We start from the raw sequence: 12,346 nt of genomic DNA, 5'->3' as shown, positions 1-12,346 counted from the left end.
TGGTGCCCCAAAGTCCCTACATATATTTTTCGATTTGCATGAGTTTTGGCATAGCGTACTGATTTAAGTCTAGAATGATGTCTGCGAAGTTTCGTGAAAATCGGTTCAGATTTAGAGAATGACATATGTAAGTCCCTCCTTAGTATTTTGAATCCCTGGGCATCACATGCCTTTACTTACCATCCACTTGTTACGACCAGAATTTTGAATTCTCTGGCCAATTCCCTTTCTTTCTTCTTTCGGAAAGTGAAATCCTTTAAAACCACCTTGTGGTTGTTTTTTTTTATAGTTGATTTTTTATTCCTTTTTCTGTTGTTTTTTATTTTTTTTCTTCTTCTTACATTTACATGCATTTACAAAATAAGCACTTTTTTCGTTAAAAATACCGCAAAATTTATTTTACGTTTTTTCTGGTTTTTTGTTTCTTGTTGTTGGTTTTTGGATTTTTGGGGATCTGTTTTTTTTTTTGTTTTCTCTGGGGGAAAAGGAGTTGGTTTTTTGGTTTTATTTATTTTTTTTTTCTTCTTTCTTTTAAAATTCTAAATAGAAATATCCTATACGAACACAAATATACTTTTTTTCTTATTTCATTTTGGTTTTCTTTTCGTTTTTTCCTCTTCTTTGTTTTGGTTTGTTGTTGGGTTTTTTTTATTATTATTATATATTAAATATTATCATTTATTATTAAATTATTATTTTTTCATTATTTTAATTTTTTTTAAATTTTTATTACAAATATCCAAACTAACTGCTTAAAGCTAATGACGCGATCGACATGACTACAGCGACTGTTGTCCATTTACGTTGTATATTTGTTGCTTTATCTGAAATGAGAGGACACACACATTTAAGGATCAATTAGAGGCATATGGTGGGGTTGGAAATAGTAAAAAATAAAACAACAAGAACAAGCATTAATAAATGACAGTTCATAACATAAAAACAACAAAAATGTTATTAGTTAATTTGTTGTTGTTGCCAATGGCAACTTAAAAATAAACAAGAAATGTTTCCTGACTGCCTGCCGAACTATTTACCGGCTTTCGTTATTGTCAATTCCTTTAAAGGATTTTGGTGTTTTTTTGTTGTTGTCGCATTTCTACGTCAATCTCCGTCATTCCCTTAATTTTGTTGTAAAAATAGTTTGTTTTATAATTTTGTGTTTTGTTGTTGTTGTTCCTGCCATTAGAAGCCATATAATTTATTTAGAGAAATTGTTGTTGTTTTTTTTAATTGTAATTGTACAACAATGTCCTTTGATTGAAATGTCACCCTTTTTAATAATTCCCTATGATGATGGCTGGCCTAGTTGTTGTCTCCGGATGATTGCGTGCCATTGGATTTTAAAAATTTTGATTAAATTTTTAATTCGTATAATTACAGAGGATAACTACTGTGATTGAAAACAAGTCAATAATTTTAATTTCAATTTTAATAATTTTTTTTTTTCAAGTCTAATAACAATAGACTACAATTAACACCTTGCTGGTGTGCCACATGGGGAATAATTATAAAAAAAATATTTCTAAAGTCCTGCCAAGACCTGCATTTTTATACCCTTCACCACACTGTGGTACAGGGTATTATGTCTTTGTGCATATGTTTGTAACAGGCAAAAGGAAACGAGATAGACACATGGTTCCTTTTGAGAATATGCATAGAATCACTTACTGAGTCGATTTATGCATGTCCGTCCGTCCATCCGTCTGTCCATGTTAAATTGTAAACAATTTGTACAGGTCGCATTTATGATCCGAATTGGATGAAATTTGGCACAACTCATTTGTTTTGGCCCAATTGAAATTGGGAACAAATCGGTTCTGATTTAAATATAGCTCAAATATATATATTTTCGTCCGATTTTAGGTAAATGGTGTACCAAAGTCCCAATATATATTTCGATTTGTACGAAATTTGACACAGCGTAATGAATAAGGGCTAGAATGATGTGTGTTAAGTTTCCTGAAAATCGGTTCAGATTTAGATATAGCTCCCATATACATTTTCGTCCGATTTGAAAATCATTCGATTTGCACGAAATTTGTCATAGCGTACTGAATTAAGTCTAGAATGACGTGTGCTAAGTTTCGTGAAAATCGGTTCAGATTTAGATATAGCTCCCATATACATTTTCGTCCGATTTTAGGTAATTGGTGCACCAAAGTCTCTGAAAATCATTCGATTTGCACGAAATTTGTCATAGCGTACTGAATTAAGTCCAGAATGGCGTGTGCTAAGTTTCGTGAAAATCGGTTCAGATTTAGATATAGCTCCCACATATATTTTCGTCCGATTTTATATAAATGGTGCACCAAAGTCCCCATATATCTTTCGATTTGCACGAAATTTGGCATAGCGTACTGAATTATGTCTAGAATGATGTGTGCAAAGTTTCGTGGAAATCGATTCAGATTTTGATATTTCTCCCATATATAGTTTATCCCGATGTTAGGTAAATAGTCCACTAAAGTCCCTGGAAATCTTTTGATTTGCACGAAATTTGGCACAGCGTAAATAAAAAGGTCTATAATGATGTGTGTTAAGTTTCCTGAAAATCGGTTGGGATTTAGATAAAGCTCCCATATATATCTTCGTCCGATTTAAGGTAAATGGTGTACCAAAGTCCCTATATATCTTTCATTACGCTGTGTCAAATTTCGTGCAAATCGAATGATATATAGGGACTTTGGTGCACCATTTACATTAAATCGGACGAAAATATATATGAGAGCTATATGTAAATCTGAACCGATTTTCAGGAAATTTAACACATATCTTTCAAGGCTAAATTCACTATGCCAAATTTTGTGCAAATCGAAAGATATTAAGGGACTTTGGCACAACATTTACCTTAAATCGGACGAAGATATATATGGGAGCTTTATCTAAATCCGAGCCGATTTTCAGGAAACTTAACACACATCATTCTAGACCTAATTCATGACGCTGTTCCAAATTTCATGCAAATCGAAAGATATTAAGGGACTTTGGCACAACATTTACCTTAAATCGGACGAAAATATATATGGGAGCTATATCTAAATCTGAACCGATTTTCAGGAAACTTAACAAACATCATTCTAGACCTAATTCATTAGGCTGTGCCAAATTTCGTGCAAATCGAAAGATTTTAAGGGACTTTGGTGCACCATTTACCTTAAATCGGACGAAAATATATATGGGAGCTATATCTAAATCTGAACCGATTTTCAGGAAACTTAACACATATTTTTTTAGCTTCAGCCGTTTTGTCTGCTCGTTGATGAATCATTAAGTCAGTCAATCTCTTTACTCTTTTATTAGGACTATTAGGAAATTTTAGAGCTATAATCCTGCAGAAGGTAGTCCTCGGGTTACTATTCCTAATTTTTCAGAATATTAAAAAAAAATGATTATAATTTCAAAATTGAATATCGGCCAATGTGTTGATATTGGCAAAGGTCTCAAAATTAGGAGACTTTTTAAGAATATTTTCTGAATACTGCCGAGGACTAAAATATTTCATGAAAGCCTCCGAAGAGGTAAAATAACTTCCGAAAGTCTATGCGCCTTTTAGCCATAAATGTTGTTTTCAGTTATTAGGTTTGCTGTTTTTATATACCCTCCACCGTAGTATGGAGGGTATACAAATTTTGTCATTCCGTTTGTAAATCATCGAAATATTCATTTCCGACCCTATAAAGTATATATATATATATATATATATTTGCTGAGATTTGGTACATTGGGTTCTAAATGTCACCAAAAATTATAAATATAGGTCCACTTTTTCAGGTAGCCCTCATACCTCCTAATTATCAATATTTTTGGGGTTTTGATCGTATTTTTCCACTCAATTGGCTGTAATTTGGTATTTTAAGTTCCTAATAGGTATCAAATCTCTCCACAAAAAAGTATGAATATAGATCCATTTTTTCGGATAGACCCCATATAAGGGTTCCCCCAATTTTCGGTATTTTGGGGTTCTGGAGCGAGTTTTTCAACCGAATTCGTTGCAATTTGGTATTTTATGGTCGTATATCGAACAAATCTCTCCCTACCAAAAATTATTAATATTCGCCCCCGTTATGGGGTAGTTCCCATATAAACCCCTTTTTTATTTTAAAATAGTTATCTGATTTGTTCCGAATTTTGGATTTGGTTCTAAGACTCTGCAGAGGATATCGAGATAAAAAACTAGAACCTAAGGTTCGATAATGAACTATATATGAACTATAGCCTGCATTTAAGCCTAGCCCTCGCCCATGTATGGGAGGTACCTGTCAGTATATCTATGGTTGAGCGTATCCAAAGTTCGGCCCGGCCAAACATAACGCTTTTTCATTTGTTTTGTTCTAAATTTTGTTAAAAATCGGCAATCTACAATTAAAAATTATCTTACCTCTACTTACCATAGAAAATAGTTTCCCGTCTTTTAGTGTAATTGGTACCAAGCAGGTAAAATGAACATGTAATCGGTGTGGGTGATTCAAATTTATCTCTAGGTATACGCGTTCTAACTGTCATACTATATAGGCCACTCGCGTTCTGATCCATTTGCGTTAATACCGAATCCAATATTTTTGTATCAAATCTGCTGGAAAGTGGGAAAAAAGGTGGGAAAATGTTAGTTAAAGGTGTAGACAAAAAAGAAAACAAAACTGGGGAATATATATTCGGAAATTCAGGGTGTATAGAGAGAACTTCTATGGGAACTGGATATAAAAGAAGCCGTAAAAAGGTATTTGGATAAAATCCAATAGACCTTCAAGAGGGTCATACACATAAATATCACCCTCGCTCTCTTCCGGGGTTGTGGGGTATATAAGAGGTCTTATATATGATAATGGAGAGAGATCCACTTAACCAAGATGAGGTGAGGATAGAAATTAATCGGCTGAAGAATAGTAAAGCAGCAGGGGCCGATGGGTTACAAGCCGAACTATTCAAGATTTGTGGTCAGATGCTGGTAAGGAGCATGCACCAGCTGATTAGTACAATTTGGCTAGAAGAATGCATGCCCAATGATTGGAACCTCAGCATCCTGTGTCCCGTGCACAAAAAAATGATACAAGACGATATGTGCCAACTATAGAGGAAATAGTATTCTTCCAGTCGCATATAAAGTGTTATCCAGGGAGCTGTGTGAACTACTGAGGCCAATGGTCAATGACATTATTGGACCATACCAATGCGGCATCACACCTGGCAAAACCCCCATTTACCAGATTTTTAATCTGTGTCAAATCCTGGAAAAGACCCACGAAAAACAGATCGATACATTTCACCTATTCGTCGACTATAAAGCCGCATTTTACAGTTCAGAGGTGTTTATAGCCATGTCTGCGTTCGACATTCTTGCAAAATGAATACGGCTATGCAGGATAACTCTAAGTGGGACAAGGTCAGCAGTTAAAGTCGGAAATGACCTATCCGTTCAGAGGTGTTAAAAGCCATGCCTACGTTCGGCATTCCTCTAAAATTAATACGGCTATGGAGGACAACTCATGGTGGCACACGGTCAGCAGTTAAAGTTGGAAAGGACCTCTCGGAGCCTTTCAATACCGACCGAGGATTCAGACAAGGTGGCAGTTTGTCGTGTGACCTGTGCACTTTGTACACCAAACAGCATATGTTACTCGCCTACGCCGATGACATCGATATAATGGGTCGAACATTACGAGCGGTAACAGCCACCTTTGAACAAATTGAGAAGGAGTCTGCCAATGTGGGTCTGGCACTAAATGGCGAGGAGACCAAGATGATGGTATCAACGAGCAAGACGTCTAGTAGACTCGGACCAACTGTGGAACTTGAGAACTACACCTTAGAGGTAGTTAAAGCTTTTATACACCTCGGGACCGCCATAAATAAAACTAATGACATCAGTTTTGAAATTCGAAGAAGGATTCTGATGGCCAACAGATGCTACTATGGTCTAAATTAGCAGTTTAGAAACAATGTCACCTCCCGCCAGACCAAACTCACACTTTACAAGACGCTGATAATACCCGTGCTTTAATATGGATCTGAAGCATGGGTACTTGCGAATGCCCCAGCTCAAAAAGCATATAAAAGCGAGCTCAGTGATGGTTCACGCAGTAGGGGAAGGCCACAAATTCGATGAAAAGACTAAGTCGAAGATAAAATTTCAGAACATGGTCTTTCACAAGACCGACGCGCTTGGAAATCTTTTTTAAGCTCGGCCTATGGAACAACCTTTGTGTAACAAGCCGGCTAAGTAAGTAAGAGGTCCCCTACGTGTATAGGACTTTTCAGGGGGCTTCTATAAGTCTTTCAAGTTCTTCTCAAAGATTTTTTGTAGAGCATTCGAGGTAAACTCTTTTGGCATATTTCAGAAATTCTCCACAGGCATTTTTTAAGAAAAATATATAGACAATATTTTCATATAGACAGAAGACAGCTTCTGGAACCATTTAGAAGTCTTCATAGGGATCTTCTGTGTATAGACGACCCCCCTCCCCCCCAGAGGCATTTATATTTGGAGATCCTACTAGAGATATTTTTCTGAAAGCTGTTTTTTTGCAGAATCCCTTCCTTATATCTTCTCCAGACATCAAAACCACAATTGATCCTCCCCGAGACCTTCCGAACTTCTAATTTCACACTTACTTTACGTATAGTACTGGCTGGGGGAATACATTTTGAACGGCACACATTACTTCGACATTTTCTCGCGTTCCATCCATTTTGGTTTCAAGCAAAAAATCCGATTCAGGAACTGCAGGAAAAAAACAACAACAATCGGTTATTACAATTCAAAAGGGATTTTGAAATAATATTTCCATCCACTCACCAATTATTTGTAGACGGCTACTTCGTTTATCTGTCGATTCGAAGGTCTGGACAAAACACGTATACTCGCCAGTCATATTCCAGTCTGGTCGACGTATTGATATCACACCCGGACTACCCTCTGTCGGATAGATGACCGTATTGATTTTTGATTTCAAGACGCCCTGTACAAAAGAGAAATAAATTATATATTCATAAAATACCTGAAAAAGTGATCGTTGGAATGAAGATTACTGTTGAGGATTGAGCTATAGAGGCAGATTTTCAAATTTCTATTTATGTGTACAAAAAGTACTAACTGGCACTAAATTTGGTACACTTGAGATTTGAATGAACGGATAGATCTGGAAACCTAAAATTTCGAATAATGGTTTTTGTTCGAGTGTAGAATTGAGATATGGATGTACAGTACTTATATGTACTAAATGGTACTAAATTTGGTACAAATTGATTGTGGGTGAACGTATTGAGCTGAAATCCTTAAATGTGGACTTATGATTATTATTGGAGGTAGTTTAGGAAATTCGTACTTATGGGCAAGAAAAGTACTAAATTTGGTACAATTTCGACTGTGGTGAATGTGTATAACTGGAATCTTGAAAGTTGCAACTAAGATTACTGTCGGAGTGTAGGATTCAGATAGTTTTGAAATATGGGTACCAAAAAGTGCAGAATGGTACCAAAACTGGTACAATGTGGATTTTGCTGAACAGATAAATTTGGAATTCTTAACTTTGGACTATTTAATTACTATTTTAAAACAGGATTGACTTAATTTTGGGAATTCGTACTTATGGGTACGAAAAGTACTAAATTTGGTACAGTTTGGACCTTGGTGGAAATAAGATTGCTGTTAGAGTGTAGGATTGGTGTAGGTATAGAAATTCGTATTTATTAGTATGAAAAATACTAAATGGTACTAAATTTGGTACAATTTTGATTTGGGTGAATCGATAGAGCTGGGATCCTGAGATTTTGAATTTAGGTGACGGTTGAAGTGTGGGATTGAGCCTTGGAGACAGCTATGGGAATTCGAATTTATTTGTACGATTAGTACAAAATGCACTAATGTTGGAACAATTTGCATTTGAATAACGGAGAGAGAGCTGGAAACCTAAAATTTGGAATGTGGGTCCCTGAAGGAGAGCTAAGAAGAAGTACCAAAGGGATGTTTGGTACTAACTGGTACTAAATTTAGTGAACGATTGATATATGGAGGTTGTCTAGAAAATGTGTACTTATGAGTTCCAAAAGTTAATGACTAACATTCAAGGACTCACAGACTAATTTTCAAGGACTCTGACAAGGCGTGGATTTTTTAAAGACTAATTTTCAAAGACTCTGACAAGGCGTGGATTTTTTAAAGACTAATTTTCAAGGACTCTGATAAGGCGAGGATTTTTTAAAGACTTATTTTCAAGGACTCAGACAAGGCGTGGATTTTTTAAAGACTTATTTTCAAGGACTCAGACAAGGCGTGGATTTTTTAAAGACTTATTTTCAAGGACTCAGACAAGGCGTGGATTTTTTAAAGACTTATTTTCAAGGACTCAGACAAGGCGTGGATTTTTTAAAGACTTATTTTCAAGGACTCAGACAAGGCGTGGATTTTTTAAAGACTTATTTTCAAGGACTCAGACAAGGCGTGGATTTTTTAAAGACTTATTTTCAAGGACTCAGACAAGGCGTGGATTTTTTAAAGACTTATTTTCAAGGACTCAGACAAGGCGTGGATTTTTTAAAGACTTATTTTCAAGGACTCAGACAAGGCGTGGATTTTTTAAAGACTTATTTTCAAGGACTCAGACAAGGCGTGGATTTTTTAAAGACTTATTTTCAAGGACTCAGACAAGGCGTGGATTTTTTAAAGACTTATTTTCAAGGACTCAGACAAGGCGTGGATTTTTTAAAGACTTATTTTCAAGGACTCAGACAAGGCGTGGATTTTTTAAAGACTTATTTTCAAGGACTCAGACAAGGCGTGGATTTTTTAAAGACTTATTTTCAAGGACTCAGACAAGGCGTGGATTTTTTAAAGACTTATTTTCAAGGACTCAGACAAGGCGTGGATTTTTTAAAGACTTATTTTCAAGGACTCAGACAAGGCGTGGATTTTTTAAAGACTTATTTTCAAGGAATATGCATAGTATCACTTTCTGAGTCGATTTATGCATGTTTGTCCGTCCGTCTGTGCATGTTAAATTGTAGACAATGTACAGGTCGCAATTATGATCCGAATTGGATGAAATTCGGCACAGCGCATTTGTTTGGCTCAAGGACGAAACCTATTGAAATTGGGAAAAATCGGTTCAGATTTAGATATAGCTCCTATATATGGTGTACCACAGTCCCCATTTATCTTTCGATTTGCACGAAGTTTGGCATAAAGTACAAAATTAGGTCCAGAATGATGTTTCGAGAAAATAGGTTCAGATTTATATATAGCTCCCATATATAGTTTGGTCCGATTTAAGGGGACCCCCCCATTCTCGGGGTCAAAATTTTTGTTGACATAATTCGAATCTACACTGATTAAAGAATGTCTCTACAAAATTTCAAGTGAAAATCTCAAGAACTCTTGAAGATATATCCGATTTATTGTGTCCGCATCAAGTGACGGCTGAAGGGCTTCTCAAACTTTAAACGCGTTTTTTTCTAAACATTTTTTTGCGAATGGCGGGCACGATAACTCAAAAACTAATAACCCAATCGGTTCCAAATTTTGCAACGTTTCTCTGGGAGTGTATAGCTCTCGTATGAACTAGGATAAAGCCAATCGGTGAATATCTTCCTTATTTTTTAACTTGGTTTTTGGTCAAAAATCGGCGATTTTCCAAAAATATTTTTTCAAAGGTCCACCATTTTGTTAATTTTAGAGCGATGTCAATAATCCTAGTTCATACGAGAGCCAGACATGTACTCTTTCTAACACCGTTGGAATTTTCGGATTCCGATGTTCCAGTGAGGAGTTATCATGCCCGCCATCAAAAATAAGGACTTTTCTTTAATTACAAAAAACAACAACAAAACAATAACAAAATTTTGTTGTAAATTATTTTTCTTCTCTTTTAAATCCTCAATTATATATGTGCAAAGTTACAAACCTTAACAAGCATTGGTATTGATTTACCAGCCCATTGAAAATCTTGAAAAAATAAAATCGAGAATGGGGGGGGGGGTTCCCTTAAGGTAAATAGTGCATCAAAGTTCCTATATATCTTTCGATTTGCACGAAATTTGGCTTAGCGTACTGAATTAAGTTTAGAATGATGTGTGCAGAGTTTCGTAATAATCGGTTCAGATTTATATATAGCTCTTCTTCCGATTTAAGGTAAATGGTGTACCAAAGCCCCTATATATATTTCGATTTGCACGAAATGTGGAATAGCGTACTGAATTAGGTCTAGAATGATGTGTGTTTAGTTTCGTAAAAATCGGTTTAGATTTAGATATAGCTCCCACACATATCTTTGTCCGATTTAAGGTAAATAGTGCATCAAAGTTCCTAAATATCTTTCGATTTGCACGAAATTTGACAGAGCGTTCTGAATTAGGTCTAGAATGACGTGTATTAAGTTTCCTGAAAATCGGTCCAGATTTAGATATAGTTCCCATATATATTTTCATCCGATTTAAGATAAATGGGGCACTAAAATTCCTATGTATCTTTCGATTTGCACGAAATTTGGCACAGAGTACTGAATTAAGTCTAGAATTATGTGTCCTAAGTTTCGTGAAAATCGGTTCGGATTTAGATATAGCTCCCACACAAATCTTCGTCCGATTTAAGATAAATTGTGTTCCAAAGTTCCTATATATCTTTCGATTTGAACGAAATTTAGCACAGCGTTCTGAATTAGGTCTAGAATGATGTGTGTTAAGTTTCCTGAAAATCGGTCCAGATTTAGATATAGTTCCCATATATATTTTCTTCCGATTTAAGGTAAATGGGGCACCAAAGTCCCTATATATCTTTCGATTTGCACGAAATTTGGCACAGAGTACTGAATTGGGCCTAGAATGATGTGTGTTAAGTTTCGTGATAATCGGTTCAGATTTAGATATAGCTCCCATATATATGTTCGTCCGATTTAATAGAAATGGTGGACCAAAGTTCTTATATATAAATTCATGTCAATATTTTTTTTGTGAAGGCGACCTCTGTTAGGAGACTATGTAGAATATACCCAAAATTGTGAAGGGTATCATATAGTCGGCCCCGTCCGACTTTACTGTTTTAATTATAAAAAATGCCTTCCTGATACTCACCATTGCATAACCCTTTACGGAGGGTATCCACTGATATATGGAATGATTATTGAATAGCCATTTGAGGACAAAGCCCTTCTCGCGTGGCCCCAATTCATATTCGCAGTCTAGCACCAAGGGTTCCGGTTCTGTGTGACGTTCCAGTGTGTAGGTATGAGGCACCTTAAGATTGGTTATGCGAACCGACTGGGTAGCTAATTAAGAAACGGGAATAAAGAAAACGGAATGCAATAATAAGAACAACAACTATGGTGACAACACAACAAAGACAACTAAAACCCAATTAGCCATGGCTAATCTTATGGCCAAAGAAACCGGAAATGTATTGAATTTCAAGAAAACATAATGAAGTGAAGTGCGGATTAATGTGTGATGAGGTAAATTAAAAAGACGTAAGGTAAGGAAATAAAAAAAGAAGGGCCCAGCACTTACTTGTTAGCAATGATAGCCACGTTAGTATGCTAAAACATACTAGATAACGTCTCATAGCCATTGGATATAGAATTTGCAGTTGTGCATTCATTAGTTTTTAAAATCCAAAGTTTTGAACTCTGGATTTTGTGTTTGAAGCGGGGGAGGTGGAGGGGGCTGGAGCGTGTTTAGTGTCTCGTTGTGGGTCCTGGTGTTAATTGGTGGGGTTGGGCGCCAGATGACTAGGAAGTTTTTTTTTTGTTGTGTTGTTAATATCCTACGGATGTTGTTGTTGGCAGCTCCTGGTGATCTGCCTTTTGTTTTTTGTTGTTGTTTTCCGCCTGCTTCTTGTCAACTGAACTCGAAGCTTTTTCGGCAAGGAATCGGTTGGGGGAGGGTGTGTAGAAAAAAGGTTAATGGTGTCTTACGTACAATCACCCGTAGCTAATGCGGGAGTTAAGCGTTGCATTGCGTTACTATTTTGTTGTTGTTGGTGTTCCTTGTGTGGTTGTTGTTTTTTGTTGTTGTTGTTGTTGTAGTTTCATTCACATTCCCATATATTTAGCCTAAGGACGCAAAACATCGTTGATTCATTTGATTAGCATTCAAAAAAATGTAGGCGAAGGCAGTCAGGCAGGTTGGCAGTGTGGCAGGTTGGCAATCGGGGTGGGTTGTGCAAGGGGGGTATTGGCTGTTTGATGCTGATGATTTTTTTCTCTGCTTCGTGTTGTTATCAAAAAAATAACTACACTTTAAGAACAGAGCCAGAGATTAATTGACAATTTTTTTCTTGGCAATCAAACTTTGCCAATTTATCCTTTACCACAGGATAAGGATCCTAGGTCCTTCAAACACTTTTTTTAATTTTTTC

The 12,346-nt window shown here is 36.2% G+C and overlaps 1 protein-coding gene across 3 annotated transcripts; it reads right to left on the bottom strand.

Annotated features, from left to right (window-relative positions):
* Positions 1 to 684: 684 nt before the first annotated feature.
* Positions 685 to 11,624, bottom strand: LOC133327682 (uncharacterized). Of its 3 annotated transcripts, none has more exons than XM_061536239.1 (6): positions 11,497 to 11,624; positions 11,065 to 11,258; positions 6,797 to 6,959; positions 6,613 to 6,721; positions 4,392 to 4,576; positions 685 to 824 (listed from the first exon to the last, which is right to left on the bottom strand). In XM_061536239.1, the coding sequence occupies exons 1-6, from the start codon at positions 11,585 to 11,587 to the stop codon at positions 745 to 747; spliced, it is 822 nt and encodes a 273-aa protein (XP_061392223.1). In that variant the 5' UTR covers positions 11,588 to 11,624; the 3' UTR covers positions 685 to 744. The 3 variants fall into 3 exon arrangements, with proteins under 3 accessions (XP_061392223.1, XP_061392224.1, XP_061392226.1); XM_061536240.1 differs by having other exon boundaries at positions 4,392 to 4,573; XM_061536242.1 differs by having other exon boundaries at positions 697 to 824; positions 4,382 to 4,576.
* Positions 11,625 to 12,346: the final 722 nt, after the last annotated feature.

This window comes from Musca vetustissima, unplaced genomic scaffold, assembly GCF_032173495.1.
Source record: "Musca vetustissima isolate MV318-11 ecotype Yass unplaced genomic scaffold, APGP_CSIRO_Mvet_v1 utg207704, whole genome shotgun sequence".
Lineage (NCBI taxonomy): Eukaryota > Metazoa > Arthropoda > Insecta > Diptera > Muscidae > Musca > Musca vetustissima.
This window is presented reverse-complemented; position numbering and strand designations above follow the sequence as displayed.

Bases quoted from the DNA above. Each gene is read 5' to 3' on its own strand.
- LOC133327682 (XM_061536239.1), bottom strand. From the start codon at position 11,587: ATGAATGCACAACTGCAAATTCTATATCCAATGGCTATGAGACGTTAT. The intron at 6,722-6,796 runs GTGAGTGGATGG...TTTTTCCTGCAG, and splicing joins TAGCCGTCTACAAATAATTG to TTCCTGAATCGGATTTTTTG. The intron at 4,577-6,612 runs GTAAGTGTGAAA...CCCACTTTCCAG, and splicing joins CAGCCAGTACTATACGTAAA to CAGATTTGATACAAAAATAT.